The sequence below is a fragment of the Oculina patagonica genome, chromosome 2, assembly GCF_052425735.1.
Source record: "Oculina patagonica isolate OP01 chromosome 2, crgOcupat, whole genome shotgun sequence".
Lineage (NCBI taxonomy): Eukaryota > Metazoa > Cnidaria > Anthozoa > Scleractinia > Oculinidae > Oculina > Oculina patagonica.
The window spans coordinates 22,563,318-22,579,277 of record NC_135759.1 but is presented as its reverse complement, the minus strand read 5'-3'; the positions used below and the strand labels follow the sequence as shown (position 1 = coordinate 22,579,277).

Below are 15,960 nucleotides of genomic sequence, written 5' to 3'. Positions count from 1 at the left end.
TGGGGACGAGTCAGGTTCTAAACAACAGCATCTAACCAGATCTAACATACACTGCAATCCAACTTAGAAGCCACCTCACTATTGTGACAAGTGGTTTTGGTCCCCGCTCCTAGATCCTAAGTCAAGGGGTTCCTCCGGATTTCCCTCATACTGAACCCCGGATGTCAATTAATGAAGACGGCTCGATTCCCAGGCATGGCGGTCCTACATAAAATTTATATGTCCGCATCTAAAAAGAAGCGGGCATGATAAGGCCCCAACAATTCACCACTGCAGTCGACCATTTCATGTAAGACAAGGAGTAACATCGAGATAATGGCCAGTCCTATATCAGTTATATTCCACCATGATTTACGCTGCAAGTGCAGTACTATCGAATGTTTAAATGAAAGAGTGGTCATAAAACAGTAAAATGTTTAACAGATTGTAATTATCATTAAACAATAATCAAAATGGTCAAAATCGGAGAGGGGGGGGATTGCAGTTCTGACCGCAGGGAATTGAAAATAATCTAGTATCAACACTTCAGACTTTTATTTGCTTCGCTCGCTTCGTTTGCGGATTCCTTTCTTTCTTTTTTCGCCCTGTCCCACTTGGGCGCCTGTTCGCAGGCTACTTGGCCTGACTTAGTTGTATTTTCGACATTAGATATCACGTAATGCCCCAGTTTCCATCAAATTTCATAGCGCAAATAACCTTTTAAACTGCTGGGGAAACGTTAACAGCTATGCTAGCAGAGAATACTGGGAGACAGTGTGGTCGACTGGATTAGGGCTGATTTAAATTGTTCATCTTGCCATTCGTTAGAGTTCTCGGTAGTTCCGTGTTCACTTTCACAGAACCAGCTGACTAGTCCCCCCCAGATGGGATTCTTAGTCACTTTATGTTCTATTTTTTAACAATAATTGTCTGTCCATTTTACAGTGTTTTCAATAAGCACAACAGTGCTAAACAAGACACCCCAATAAAGACATTTTTACAAGACTGTAATGGTTGATAGTTTGAATTTACATAATGATGCATGGATTTATTACTTACAAAAACACTATACAAAGGTAATATATGACAAGAAAACTGACGATCTCATGGATGCGAACCAACCAAACGAAATTGCTTGTAGTTGAAACATCACTCGTTTGGAAATGGTTCAGTCACACACGGTGGAAAGTGTACACAGCTGTTTATGACCTGTTATCCATTTCGCTGGGAAGTCAGAGGTTGTTTCTCTTGAAAACGCCACTTTAAACAGCGCAACAAGAGTCGCGTAGGGCAGCACAGGGCTAGTAGAGGTTTTTCATTCTGGGCTATTAGATTTAAAACTTTACTGGTCTATCCAAAAAAATATTACTCTATGATTTTATTTGTTGAGGGGAAATGAAAGAAGGATTTGTGAATCTTACTATCAGCATACCCAGTGGGTGAGCTCTATTCATATTTCACTTTCTTTGCAGCCAAGCTGCAGAGGAAATTCACTGTCACCGCTTTCAAGCAGTTTCAGTTGAACGTCAAGAGAAGTTACCAGTCACCTAACAGAAAGCAAAGATGACAATCTCATTTAAAGCCCAGGATGTGTATCGCTTATTTGATTGGATCTACTCCTTTTGGGGCCGCGCGGGGGGGGGTTTTTCGAAAAGGAGAGGTAAAAAGGGGGGATATTTTGTCAAAAAAATATCCGGGGAATGATTTGTCCGAAAAGAGAGGCCGCAAAGCGGGGTGTCTGCAAGGCGAGAGTTGACTGTAGTTAAGTCCCAGAATGTGTACGGTTCATTTGACTGGATCACAGTTTAAGTTCCAGGATGTGTATCGCTTATTTAACTGGATCACAGTTTAAAGCCCAGGATGTGTATCAATCATTTGACTGGATCGCACACCATCATCCTGGGAGCGATACTCATGGACATAAGCTCCTGGAAAAGAAGCTTAGCAGCGTACGGCATGCGAATACGGGACACCTGCAAAAGAACAAAATAATCCTAATCAGTAATTTAATTTGCTATTCTCACAATGACAGCGCTCCTTCGGACACACAGCCAGAAGCTCTAGTCATAGAGCTACAGAAGACTCGTGAGTGAGTGGGGCTAAATTACTTCTGTGGATCTAAGTGACAAAACCATAGCTTCATTGCAACCAAATGTGTCTCCCGGGCGTTATAATTAAAAGATACAAGCAAACGAGATTATTTGAAAACTGTTCAGCCCAACAGTATTTCAAAAACCCATACACTGTATTGCAATCTGTTTCAATCTTCGTCGCTTTTTGCCATCCGTGCCTTCTTTTGTATTTGCTGTGTTAATGAAATGTGCCTTCACTGTTTTATGAGGTTATTTTTTATATTTCACTGAATATTATGGCCATTTCCCATGCATAAAATTGGCTAAAATTCGTGATACAGTATAAAATATTACGGACTTCTGTCGAGGACTAGTTCCATACAGTCATAAATTCAGTTGCTTTGATTACCTGAGTTTTGTTCTTACAACCTCTGCATTCAAACGTGTTATTGCGCAGGTTTGCAATAGCGATCAGCCCGCACAAGTTACACACATGACAACTGTAAGGATCGGACACTTCAAACAGTCGCTCATTCAGGAACTGCGCCGAGCCATGTGCGATCATACAATCACGCTCCATCTCACCGAAACGAAGACCACCATCACTAAAGATCAACAAATGAAAACCAACGATTAATACATTAAAGGAATAGAATAAATATAGCTTGGTGCTTTGAAAAGAAGGGGCATTACACAGTAAAATGATAACATAAGTGAGACTTTGACATGAACGCTCAACAGTTTGCGAAACACAGTTTAAATTTTTGCCCTGCTAATTTTACTTCAAAAGAAATAAGAGTCCGGCATGGGAGAGTAAGTTATGAGAGGTATAGTAATACAGTTGAACCTTTCTAATACGGACACCAAAAAAAAAAATAAACAAAATTTTAAAAAAAAAAAAAAAATTTTTAAATTAAAAAATTTTAGAAGAAAATAAAAAAAAAAAAAAAAAAAGAAAAAAAAACTTGTTGTTTTTGTAACCACAAAAAAGAAATTGCATTACGAAAAAAAAATAACATCGCCTGATCACTGGAGTGTCCGTAATAAGGAGGTTAAGTTTATATGAATTTGTTCCCTTGGGTCGAGATTTAGTGTCCGTTGTCCCTATTAGAGAGAGTCCGTATTATAGAGGTTTTTTCTAAAGAAAATATATGAGAATTTTGTTGGGACATAAGATTGTCCGTAATAGAGAGGTGGCCGTATTAGAGAGGTGTCCGTACGGAGAGGTTCGACTATACTTAGTTATTTTAAAGATGGTCCTAAGTTAATTGGTTTTATAACTGTTAAATGTCATCCTCGTAAATAAAGTTTGACTGACTGACTGACTGACTGACTGACTGACTGACGGACGACTGACTACTGACGGACGGACGGACAGACGGACGAACTCAGTAATCGTGGCTACACTTAGAGACTCACCGTGACCGTCCTTCCATAGGTTGCCTTGTTAGAATCTGGACTGGACCTCTGGCTCTGGAGTGGATCTTGTCGTCCACCATGTGCTTTAGTCGCTGGTAATAAGTCGGACCCAAGAAAACTTGCGCGTTCAGCTTCCGCCCCGTGAATCCATTGTACAAGACCTGAAAGCAGCAATTATGATAATGATATTGTACAGCGTACTTAACCCTATTCAGACCGGGCTTTTTTTGGTCTTTTCAGCCGGGGGGGGCGGTCCGCCCCCCTCCGTCTTCCAGTATTTAAGCAATCACTGCTTACAGGATATATAGTATGTCGCAATCTATCTTTTGGTATATGTCACGTGGGATGATGACGTCACATCACGTGACAATTACTCATAATGTCAAAAGCCGCCATCTTGGATCCGCCATCTTGGATTTCGAATTTTTTTCAACGTCGAAAACCGCCCAAAATACTGGAAAATACTCAAAAATGATGTGTTTAAAACCCGTAAACAGGTGAAAATAATTGCTTTAAAGTTATTTTTCTTAAAACACGAAAATAAATGGGAAAACATGCCTGTCGAAATGCCGTTGCCATGGTGACGTCAATTTCCTGACACAACAACCTACCCTACTAAATTATTCCCAGATAAATTTTAGATAATGTCGCAAAGTTTGGCAGCGTTTGGTTGAATATTAAAAAAGTTATAAGCGTTCAAAGTCGGCGCGGGCACTTTCCGCCCCCCCCCCCCCGGTCTGGATAGGGTTAAATCTACAATTTTTAGTTGATGGTGCTTTTGACTGGGATGAATATTCTAATGCACCTATCAGTCCATTTAACATTCTGTAGCCCTTCTAACCAAAAGGCGCCAACATACTCCCGCTTTATGTGTAAGGGAACGACATAACCACTAGTACAAGAGGGCATTAAAATCACAAGCAGCTGCGTTACACCTAAGTTGTTGCGTGACACGTACCTCGTTACCTCTCAGATGGTAGCCGTAGTCGTTGAGCAGTTGAGAAACCTTCTGAACGTTAACAGCGTCGTTAAAAGGCGTGGCATCACCAATCTCTCCTTTGTTGGCTGACACCTGTAAATTATCATTTTTCAGAGTTATTTAAAAACAAAGAGGAGCTCTTAAACAACTTACTTTGAACTAGTAGCTTCACGTCACGTACCACTGGTATCAAACTAATTCGCTGAAGAAACTTTTTACCTCTGAGAGCGCCCAATTAAAAATTTGGCAAATTCTCAGAAGATATGACCCTTTTGACTCTGACAAATTTTTGGAGGGTGGAGGATGAGGGAAGGAGGGAGAGTCTTAAAACGTCATACAAAGCAAAGAAATAAGTCCCGATCTAAACGCAGCAACTCTTAAATACGGTGCTGGGACATAACATGTAGTTCACGAGTATTTGCAGGGAATAATAAGCAACATAACACAGGTAAAGAGAGACCCGTAACAAACACCAGCATGCATAGCCCCCTCTACCCATAAAGATAAAGGGCTTCAAAATGAACGGACACTGACACAATTTGCTGCTGTTACTTACCTTTCCTTGGAGGCACTCGATCAAATGACCGATTGTCATACGGCTGGGAATGGCATGAGGGTTGATAATCACATCAGGAGTGATCCCTTCACACGTGAACGGCATGTCCTACACAAAAATATTACAAGCATCAGATACAATTCACATCATTAACTAATTACTTTATAAAAGCTATAGCACAATATGATAAGGTCGTTGATTTTTTTGAGGATACACAAAATCGCTTCAAACTCTCAGCATAATAACTTACCTCTTGGCGATACGTTATTCCACAAGTTCCCTTCTGACCGTGCCGACTAGCGAACTTGTCACCAATTTGGGGTACACGAACAGAACGAACCTGACAAAAAACAAAAGATATAAGGTCAGTACCTCTCATACAAAAGTGATGGAGATACTATTCAGACATTTTAAAAACACCCCTTAAAGGTAGCAGAATCCATTTCTTCCATGCAGAAGTTCATTTTTATCCCCATGAGGTTCCAACGTAGACTTTCTTATTGATGAGTGATAAGCGACACTGGCCGGCCAAAAGCCACGTCCTAGACAAAAACCATTTCTTGACAACTAACTCCTTTATATTTGTGACTTACTTTGAGAACGCTGTTTAAGAGGTACCATTATGCATAAATGCTGTAGCTGTGAAAATGTGATTGAAACACCTGAAGCGAATTTTAGCCCCTTACTGTAAAGGTACGATGTCCTTGTTCGTCTGTAGGCCAAGGGCAAGCCGAGACAGTGGCAAAAGGGTAAATGACTCAAACAGCAATATACCTTGATTTTAGTGAACTTGTAGCCTTCTTGATTGATGGTTACCATAACCTTAGAAAACAACAACATCATTATAAGTTCTTAAAGTTATTTAGTTGCTTAGTACACCAAGAAACAAAAACAATAATTTTAAAGATAACTTTTTTTTAGAACTAACCTGATCCACAATTCCTGTCTCACTTGGTCGCAAAAATGTGCTTGAGTCTTTTTTGGCAAACCTTCGAGTTGTTCCTTCCAGCTGTAACAACCACATAAAACATGTTAGCTCTTCCATCTCAAGGACAAAATAAGAACTCATCAACTAGTAATTTGCTGTCCCTCCCCCCCCCCCCCTAAAAACAAAAAACAAGAAAAAAAAGGCAAACAGTCGAGCTTACGATTTTAAGAATTATTGCCTTTTTCAGTGAAATGCGAACCCTGAAATTCAAAATCCAACTAGCAATTGTGTTGTTTGCTTCTGTCAATCATAATTATCGCAACAGCCAAAAACAGACAAAATGGATCTCGGAATCTACCAATCACAACTGACAGATGTGACCTTTGACCAGGTTGAAGTGAACTTCTGTTTCACGAGAGGTCCGCTAAGATGATTGATGGCAGCAAAAAGTATAAACTGTTGGTTGAGAATTGAATTTCAGAGTTCACATATCACTGAAAACTGCAATAATACCTATACTTTCATATTTTTATATCTTGTATTTTACTGTTTACATATTTTAGAAGTTTAAGCGCTCTAAACTGTACATCGTCAGAAACAGTTCACTTTAATTCACTTTTCAAAGAAATTTACAATGTACCTCATCCTCATTTTCCGGGAGAGTTATGGTCTTGCCTACAATGACATCATCACCGCTTACGCGAGTGCCAGGTGCTATGAGCCCATCATCATCCAGCTTATCATACACTGCATTACGCATACCTGCAAAAACATATTGGTTATACTGCAAAGTGTTGTGCAAAATACCCATAATTTATAATGCAATCAAATGCAACAAAAGAAACAGCAAGAATTGACATGAATCAGTTACTAGGAAGCTACTAGGAAGAAAGGTCTTCAAATGGGGGTCAAATCAATGACCTTCTGTACACCAGTTGGATGTTCTACCATGGAGCTATGGGAGACTCATGGAGGCTACATGTACAGTGTAGGCCACATGTATAACTACTGGGGTATGTTTAAATGTGACAAACTTCCTGCATACTGCTACAGCTAGGAATAGGATGACAACTTCATGAATAATAGTAAGAGCTAGATGTTGCCAAAAAATTAATGCACTTTTTATCATTTTGACAAATAATATTTCAGTGGTGAGATCCTTCAGAAATTATGTTTGCCATTAAAGTTTATTATTATAAAACAATTATTGAAGTGCCTCAAATATGAACAAGAACTTACCCTGACACGAGTCCCTCGTTGGTTTTTCAAATGTTTCTTCTTGGTCCATTCCTCTTTTGGATTCTTGATCACGGTATGATCGATAAAACACAGACCTGGCAATGTTTATAAATTATTCACTTGATTAACATTTATTTAACCTGCTTACGGCAACTTTATCAATGTAGCATTGTCGAGGAGTCAAGGAACTGGTTACCCCGGGTATTACATGTATGTCCAAGGGGGTCACTTGGTTTCAAATTTTTCACACGTTACAGTGTACTTGTAGTTCTGTAATGGCACAAGTCAGAACATAATGAACAAGGGAGCTGATTTATAATTATTTTACCTGTAAAGTCCTCTGTCAATAGCTGAAGCATTCATAATGACGGAATCTTCCTGGTTGTACCCAGTGTAAGATGCAATGGCTGCTATGGCATTTATTCCTAAAGGAAAAGTAAACACATTATGTGTAAGGGTTGATTTTGATGGCACAACTTTGTCACAAGTTGGTTTTGTAGCACATATTGCCTCCTTCATGAAAAAAATAGGACACAGATTTATCCATCTAACGTTGTCTGAGGTTAAGATTGTTCTAAGGTTTTAATAATCACATGTAAATTGTAGGTTTGACTTGCATGTAACAATAATTTGTCATAAATCATAAGCTTGTCACAAGCTGCTGCATGCAACAAAATTTGCCTTGGCATCAACAGCTAATGTGAGAGTAATTGAGGACAGAAATGGATGTCCGAATGGATAGCAAAAAGCAATACATATTCATTATGAAGCTTTTATTTACCAGCTGGCAGCTCCCTAAATCTAAGATACTCCATGGAGCGGGTGGTGACCAGAGGCTTCTGAGGGTAGTACAACACATGGGCCAGTGTGTCCATACGGACATGGAAGTTGGTGATGTACACACCCATGGCTTGTTTTCCCATAGCAGACTGGTATGTGTTACGAGGAGACTGAAATAATAAATGATTATAGTAAATTAAAGATCAGCATGTCAAGGCCTGGATGATTTCTCCAGGCAAGCTTTTAAGAATTCTTCAAATTTAATTTCTAATCCATTATTTTTTTTATGTTTTCTACACTTAGCCAGTAGGTTAGCTTAATCATCTGTGCAGCTGTTTCTTCACTGAGACTACATTGATTGCTCTGCCTCCCAGAACATACAGTTGAATCCTGATAACTCAAACCTTCAAGGGAAATTGAAAAAGGTTGGAGATATCGGGAGTTTGAGTTATCAAGGGTAAAATTAGTGAAAAAAACGACCTGGAGGGCAATCGGAAGAGGTTCGAGTTACTGAGGGTTCAAGTTATCGAGATTTATCTGTACATGTTAAGCTTATCATGTAATGTTATCAAAAAAATTCATAAACAAGTTCTTCATGAAGTGTGAACAGGATGGTTCAATACTAAGTTCTTCTAGGCATTCAAATTTCCAATCTCATTCAACAGACCTGGTTGTGATCGGGGAATGGAATGATAGAGGCACAGACACCAAGGATCATGGCAGGATGGATTTCACAGTGTGTGTATGTTGAACAGTAAGCTTGACCCTTCTCTACCAGTTCATCTGGAGTCATGGCCACCATAACTGTCTCTTCTTCATTGACGTCAATATACTCTACAATTCCACCTGCAACTAAATCCTGCCAACTGTAAAAACAAAAACAATAATGACACATGAATAAACTACACAGAGGATTGGACAAGGGTGGCAGCTCATCACTATAGTGACATCATAAGGGCACTACTACCCCTGTCCAGAAAGGAAGACAGAGTTTTGCAGGTCTAACTGCTCGCATTATAGATAAAACCCAATGCTTTCACTCCCAGCTTGACCAATCAATGAAAATAAAATTGATGACCTGAAATCAATCCATATCAATCTATAATGAACTAACAGCTACTGTAAGTCAATAGATAATTCAAGTAAAATACATGTAACCTCAATTACATCGATTGTTATCAATTGCTATTAATTGTCATAACAATATTGCTATTGGCAATTAGGTAATTCAACTGGTATGTTTTGGATTTCATTTGTTTTATCGAAGTCATGTATGCCTATAACATGTACATATGTTGTGGTTCAATTTTACCCTCGGAACAATCTGGTACTGGTATTTTCCTTTGACATTGTTCTTTGTTAAAACAAAGGGAAACTGTGACTAAACAAGGGTAAAATTGAACCACAGCATATACTTCATGTAATAAGTTTAAATTCTAAGCTCACCTGTTTCCATTATACTCTCTCTCCTTCAACTGATCAATGTGATGTTTCTTCAGCAACAATTTCTGGTTTTCAACAATCAATAGTGGGCGGCAAATTCGACCTGCATCTGTGTAAATCCTGATCTCCCTTTCTCTAAAATCCCTTACCATGGAAACCTAAAACCAAATGGCACCATATTCAGTGTGAAATAGTATGGCCAGACAAAAAGGTAAAAAAGGTTTTAAGTCCATGTTGGGCATAGTGGCCCATTAGGCTGGTGCTAAACTCTGTTTTCTGTAGCATGAAGCAACTCCCCCCTGGACGGGATGCTAGTCTATCTTGGGGTTAGCCCACAGCATTAAAAGTGTCAGTGCCTATTTCAAATATAATACACCTGGGTGGAGAGAGAGAAACAGACCCTGTGAAAGTAAAGTGTCTTGCCAAAGAACACAGCATGTAGTGACCCTGGATAGAGATCGCACCTGGACCGCTGGATCTGGAGTTGAATACACTACCACTTTACATTCATGTTGGAAAATTAAATTGACCTTTTTCTAAAGCACCATTGAACAATATGTACCTCAGATACAATGATGTCCATCTGTCTCCTCAGCTTCCTTAGTGTACTCATGAGTTGATCAGGATCACGGTGAATTCCCACCCAACAGCCATTCACAAAAATCTTGGTTGCACTACAAAGAAAAGGGTTTCAATGTCATACAGTTAACAATTACAGTAAAATAAACTGAAACACAATACAAAATTTGATTTTCAAGACGTAAACAAGACTCTTACTTGCTGATGGCTGATGGTGTGATTTCTTCCAAGTTCTCCATAGTCCACTCCTCCAAAAACTCCAAGATAGGGCTGGGTTGGGAACCAACAGAAATGTATGCCATCAAAGCTAAGTTCTTCACCAGCCCTACAGCATGACCTTCAGGAGTCTCAGCAGGGCAAATCATACCCCAGTGAGTGTTGTGAAGCTGCCGAGGACGTGCAAGCTTGCCCTCTCTACCAATGGGTGAGTTGAGTCGGCGCAAGTGGGATAATGTGGAAGCAAAAGTCAGTCTGTTGAGCACCTGAGACACCCCTGCGCGGGACTGATGAGCCTTCTTTTGATCACCCCAGTTTCCAGTCGCCAATGAGTATCTAAGGCCATCTGTGATCACTTTAGGCTTGAGTGCCAATTCAATGTTGAAGTCCTGCAAAACGTAGTGGTATTAGAACAACTTACTATAATCATTAGTTTTTGGTATTGAACTTTTCAGGAATATACCCACACTTTAAGAACAAGTCTCTAAACATAAAAATTACTAAAATATGTGTTATAAAACATAATAAACTATAACTGAAGAAAGCAATGTCAACAGTGACTACCTTTCCTCTATCAATGAACTTCTGAGCATACATTCTGACTTCTTTCATAAGATTTCTAAAAAGCCTAACATAAAATAAAACAAAGTATTGTTACATACATGTACTGTAATATTGAACAAATTAAGTAAGGCTTTACCTTTGAAGCTTTGTTTTGGTACAGCACTCAAGAAAGAAACAACAGCATAAAAGAAAGTACAAAATTTATTAATTCCACATGCAGTTAATTTCACTTGCACAACCTGTACTGCACTTAATTTTCTACAGCACCTCTTGGTACAATAAACAGTATACCTACCCTCTGAAAAGATAAGCCAGCAAAGGCCCTGCCAAGTCAAGTCGTTTATTTCCATAGTGATCTCGGTCGTCAAGTTCCCTCCGACCAAGAGCTGCTAGCAACAGCCTGTGCACCATGTAGCTGTACAGAAGATAACACATTGCAATTATACACCACCACACACTGTATGTGGACACGGCTTGTGTAAAGTGGAGAACAATCTGACTATTATAGACTTAGATTCTTCTGGTATGTGTTTCAAAAAAAGAGCAAAATAATGACCACAAAAAATAAGAAGTGGAAAGTGGTCATTTTGCTCTTACATTCTCATATGTCAAACTTCCAGTCAGTTCTTGTGGTTGTAACTATGACTGTGGATGGATCTTCAAATAAAAGCTATTGAAGGTTTTGTTCCTGTCATACTAGTTATTTTACCAGCAGTAGATTGCATTTAAACTGCATGCAAGTATCTAAAGTTTGTATCTCACTAATCTCACTAAACTACATTGCCCAATTGCACTTTTATCAACTTGTACAAGAACATTATTGTGCAGAAGCATTTTGAATGCTGCGATTCATTCACTTAATGATAATGCCTTTATATAGCGCATTTTTCACATGCATGTGTTCAAATGCGCTGTACACATAATGTAATTTACTACACAAAGGCCAGACCACAACACCGGGAACTTTGTGCCCTACTCTTTGGAAATAGTGTGTGGGTTCTTTAACGTCCCCTGTTATAAGACTGAAGATACAGGAGACTGTTTTGTACAAACAGATTGTAGAGAACAGTAATCTTAAATTTGCAAGGGTGCTGATTAGTAAAAGCAGGGTATCATCACTGGAAGGAACATGTCTGCTCACCCTAAGAAGTAAGCTTTCTTGGTTTCACAGAAATCACTGACGCCAACATGAGGAAGCATCTCCTTCTGAAGGATTTCTTTTGCGTATTTGATACGCTTCTCCTTTGTCACACCAGGTCTGGCACCACGTGAACCAATGAAGTTTAGAGCTACATTCTGTTCTTGTATTACAAAAGCTTCATCTAGGGATGGTTTTACCTAGTAAAGAGGTTCATAACATTATATTTCATAACATTACAATTTATTTATTTGGAGTATTTACATTTATTGTTTCAAAATCAGGGCTCGAGAAAAGTGCTGTCCAGTCATTCTGTATTTCCTCTACAGATTTACGTTCCAGCTCGGTGAGTTGACATAGTTTGCGGGAAATTCCCATACATAGACAAATAAATTGGAAATTAAAAACATAACTGAATGCCTTCTAGCCCTGCTACATCCTTCAAACTTGGTGAATAAAAACTTTTGCCTAGAATCTTAACTTTACAATTCATAAGTTGTCCAGAATTCAATATTTGTAAAAGATATTTGCCTTCGGATTCCCATACAAACACTGTAATTTCTGCCCGCTTTGCCTACTCGTCAAGATGGCGTTGAAACCGTGATAAGGCCTATTTACGCTGTACGTGTGTATGACCTGTATACTTTCAAGAAACTTGATTTACACTAGATATCAACATAAACAGAAACAAAATCAAATTTTAAACAATTCTCACCATTTCCATCATCTCTGGATCATCAAAGTCATAAATAATGTGTTCCAGAATGTCACGATCAGCCACAAAACCCAGAGCTCTGAACACAATCATAATTGGGATTTCCTGTTTGATGTACGGCAAAGATCCAACAATCCTTTGACCAATGGCGCTCTTGCGACCACCCTGACTTCCTTTTGCTAACATGGACACCCACATGGAGCTTGTTGGACGTGATGAATGTTCCAGGCATGATCTGATCTCTGCAGTAAATGAATACTTTGAATCCTTTCTAGAGAAAACATACACTGTATTTGTAGCCATTTTCTCTTGAGCAATGAGTACTTTTTCAGATCCGTTGATGATGAAGTAGCCTCCAGGGTCCAGAGGACACTCGTTAAGTTCTGTTAAGTCACGATCTGTCAGACCACTCAGAAGACAGTAGGTGGATCGTAACATGATCGGTATTTTACCAATGAACATTTTACTGTGTGGTGTGACTTGAGGTTCCTCGTCTTCTCTGGTCATTGTTTTTGTAATATCAACATACAGAGGGGCTGAATAACTGAAAACAAAAAAAGAGGAAGCTCAAGTTTGAGGCAGCCTTGGGCACCAAACACAACTGAACAAATGGGATTTCTAATTCTTGCATACTTTAACAGTTTTTGCAGTTTATGGCTGAATTGACTGTTTGGAAAGCATGGTTATGACTTGTTTGGACTCTACAGTCAAACCTTCCACTCTTCATTTGAACAGTTGAAGTTTGAAACAAGTATTGTGCGTTGCAGCTGTGCAAGGATGTACAGTTTGTTTCGAGCGTTTGTATTGCTGAAAAGTTTTCTCTCTCACCCTCATTGGTAGATCTGGTAAGTATAGGGTTGGTAAGTATCTACACTGACTTGGCCCAGCTGACGGTGTCTGGTGGGTGGTTGCCACTCTCAGAGTTGCTATGGATACCTGTGTACTGCTTGAGGCTCATTTTTCGCCTTGGAACCACCACCTACTCTCAAAGGCACCTTCCCCAAACTCATCTATTGGCGATGAGTTTAAATTGTTGTTGTTAAGAATACTGTTCAACTTACGTCAAATTCCTTAGCCTGGCTTCATTTGGCATCATGGGGCTTGGGGCACCATCTTTTTCCCAGTGTGTTGGTTTTGATAGATAAATTTGTTCAAACTTCAGTAAGAATTTTGGCTGCAATGAATCAGATAATAAATTATAGAAATATGTTAAATTCATACATTGCTATATCTACATGTGTGATTGAAAGGCTGGACACAGAAAGCTTAAGGTCCTATCTGCCTTTTGAGGTACTGCATAATTTTTTAATCTTTCAGAACAAATGTGTAACAAATCATAAACACACAGTTTATACCCTGACAAGATAGCGCTTTGCAAGTAGATAGAGTGACCCTTCAAGGAGGTTCATCATGATTCCATTCTAAATGGATCTTCAGATTCTACAGGTGGAGAGGGAGAGGGTAGAAAAAGGGATCTTAACAATATGACAAGAGGAGAAGAGTGGAGTACAGTCAACTCTCGCCTTGCGGACACCCCGCTATTGCGGACACTCACTATTACGGACAAAATCCTGATCCCCGGCCAATGAGGTTTGACTGGAAATGACTCCCGCTATTGCGGACTCTCGCTATAAAGGACACTAAACGACGCCCCGAGCGTGTCCGCTATAACGAGAGTTGACTGTAATGCAGAAGTGTAGCAGCTCTCATAAACTTATTATTATACTGATCCTATGACTAGGCTAGGGGCATTGTTCCTGTTGTTTGCTTTATTGTTCTTTTGAAGTGTAGCAAGCCATTTATGTGAGACCTTGCAAGAACTGTTACCCGACCCAAGTGAGAAATGAGAGCCCTGATAAAGTGGTAAGGCAGGAGGGGAGAGGAACTGTAAACTGCTCACAAATCACACACTGGACAGTGATTGTAGTTTTCAAGAGAAACTTGGAAATCACAAGACTGCCATAATTTTAGATATCACCTGATTTAATAAATTATTACTGATTGGACATGAGTATATGGCATTTTGTGGCAGTCAAAGTAGTCAATGCACATTAGGGGTGCTTTCCATTAACCCAAAATTTTTGGAAATTTAGTCAGAAGTCAAATGGAAAGGTCTGTTTCAGTTCATTCTGACCAGGATATTTAAAGCCACATCTAGAAGTGGTCCACTTTGATTAGATGAACCAGTAAATGAAATTTACTGCCCCATTTTAACAAACCGGCTATGTTTTCACAGTCCTGACAGGTTCTAAACAGATCCAAATGGAAAATCAGACCAAATAGGCCTTCTGTTTACATGGAACCATTCTGTAACCAGTCCACAATAGATCCAAAACTGGACCTGCTGTTTTGCATGTCCACTACTAGAACCGGCCATACAGGCCGGTTCCAGAAACAACCAATGAAGTACATATACACCAGGCCCCAGTTGTTCAAAAGGTGGATAACGCTATCCACAGGATAAATCACAATCCAATGGATAGCGTAGTACTGTAGGTTTTGTTAATACTTCTACTGGATAGCTGGTGTACTGTTATCCACCCTTTAAACAACTGTTTTATACAGATCTAGACACATTTCCCTTTCCATTTCCATTGGAACCATAACATTTTGGTTGCATGATTGCAACTACTTTACAAAAATACACAATAAGCAATTTCCCCTTATATTTTATTGTCACAAAAGACTAAACTTAAAAATTGAAATCGTTTGCAACAAAAATTGCTTAGTGTGCAACAGGCTTTTTTGGCAGTCATGGTCCCGTCATTACAAAAAAAATCCATCATATTGTGTATGCTTACTGGAGTCTCTGTATCTGCAGTCATGTGAAGTGACTCTGCTTGTAGATCAATCTCTGGGGAGTCTTCCACAATTCTTTGAACAGACATTTGGATGAACTCGTCAAAAGAATCCAACTGCTGCCGAACGAGACCTTTCTCGTCAAAATACGAGCTGATGACAATCCAGCAGGCTTCCTGCCACAAATCCCGAGTAATTTCTTCTCCCTCCTCCTCTCCATATCCAACATCTACGATAAAAGCAAAGACATGAGTCAACTCGAGGTTTGTTTTGATCTTTGCACGTCAAAATCAACCGACAAATAATCGAATCAAAAGCTTATTTCTTACCGTCATCTGGGTCATACATGGCTGCTAGATAAACTTTAATTACTTATGAACTTGATGTGGTTTCGATTTTGGAGGATGGCGAAGAAATATCAACGATTGAGATGGATTCCTTTCTCCTTAACCTTTTTGCTGCGCGCTTCCGCCATTACAGACGAAGCGTGAAGCGCCCAAGTGGTTCTGGGAAATTCAAAGGAAAGACGCGAGAGCGCAATGCATCATGGGAAG

At 39.4% G+C, this 15,960-nt stretch overlaps 1 protein-coding gene across 2 annotated transcripts; it reads right to left on the bottom strand.

Annotated features, from left to right (window-relative positions):
- Positions 1 to 969: 969 nt before the first annotated feature.
- On the bottom strand, positions 970 to 15,897 carry LOC144643498 (DNA-directed RNA polymerase II subunit RPB2). 2 transcript variants are annotated; one of them, XM_078502769.1, is made up of 24 exons: positions 15,736 to 15,897; positions 15,409 to 15,635; positions 13,669 to 13,781; positions 12,608 to 13,151; positions 11,896 to 12,092; positions 11,050 to 11,169; positions 10,755 to 10,818; positions 10,173 to 10,579; positions 9,958 to 10,069; positions 9,399 to 9,553; positions 8,620 to 8,818; positions 7,954 to 8,122; positions 7,501 to 7,597; positions 7,173 to 7,267; positions 6,574 to 6,695; positions 5,934 to 6,014; positions 5,780 to 5,827; positions 5,256 to 5,345; positions 5,006 to 5,113; positions 4,429 to 4,542; positions 3,471 to 3,631; positions 2,461 to 2,656; positions 1,737 to 1,952; positions 970 to 1,592 (listed from the first exon to the last, which is right to left on the bottom strand). In XM_078502769.1, the coding sequence occupies exons 1-23, from the start codon at positions 15,752 to 15,754 to the stop codon at positions 1,851 to 1,853; spliced, it is 3,540 nt and encodes a 1,179-aa protein (XP_078358895.1). In that variant the 5' UTR covers positions 15,755 to 15,897; the 3' UTR covers positions 970 to 1,592; positions 1,737 to 1,850. The 2 variants fall into 2 exon arrangements, with proteins under 2 accessions (XP_078358895.1, XP_078358896.1); XM_078502770.1 differs by having other exon boundaries at positions 970 to 1,595; positions 1,741 to 1,952.
- Positions 15,898 to 15,960: the final 63 nt, after the last annotated feature.

What these genes read in the sequence shown, in the direction of transcription:
- LOC144643498 (XM_078502769.1), bottom strand. An exon ending in ACAAGTTCACTAAAATCAAG is followed by an intron (nt 5,346 to 5,779) that starts GTATATTGCTGT and finishes GTTTTTTGTCAG; the next exon opens with GTTCGTTCTGTTCGTGTACC. An exon ending in TCGAGTGCCTCCAAGGAAAG is followed by an intron (nt 4,543 to 5,005) that starts GTAAGTAACAGC and finishes GATAATTTACAG; the next exon opens with GTGTCAGCCAACAAAGGAGA.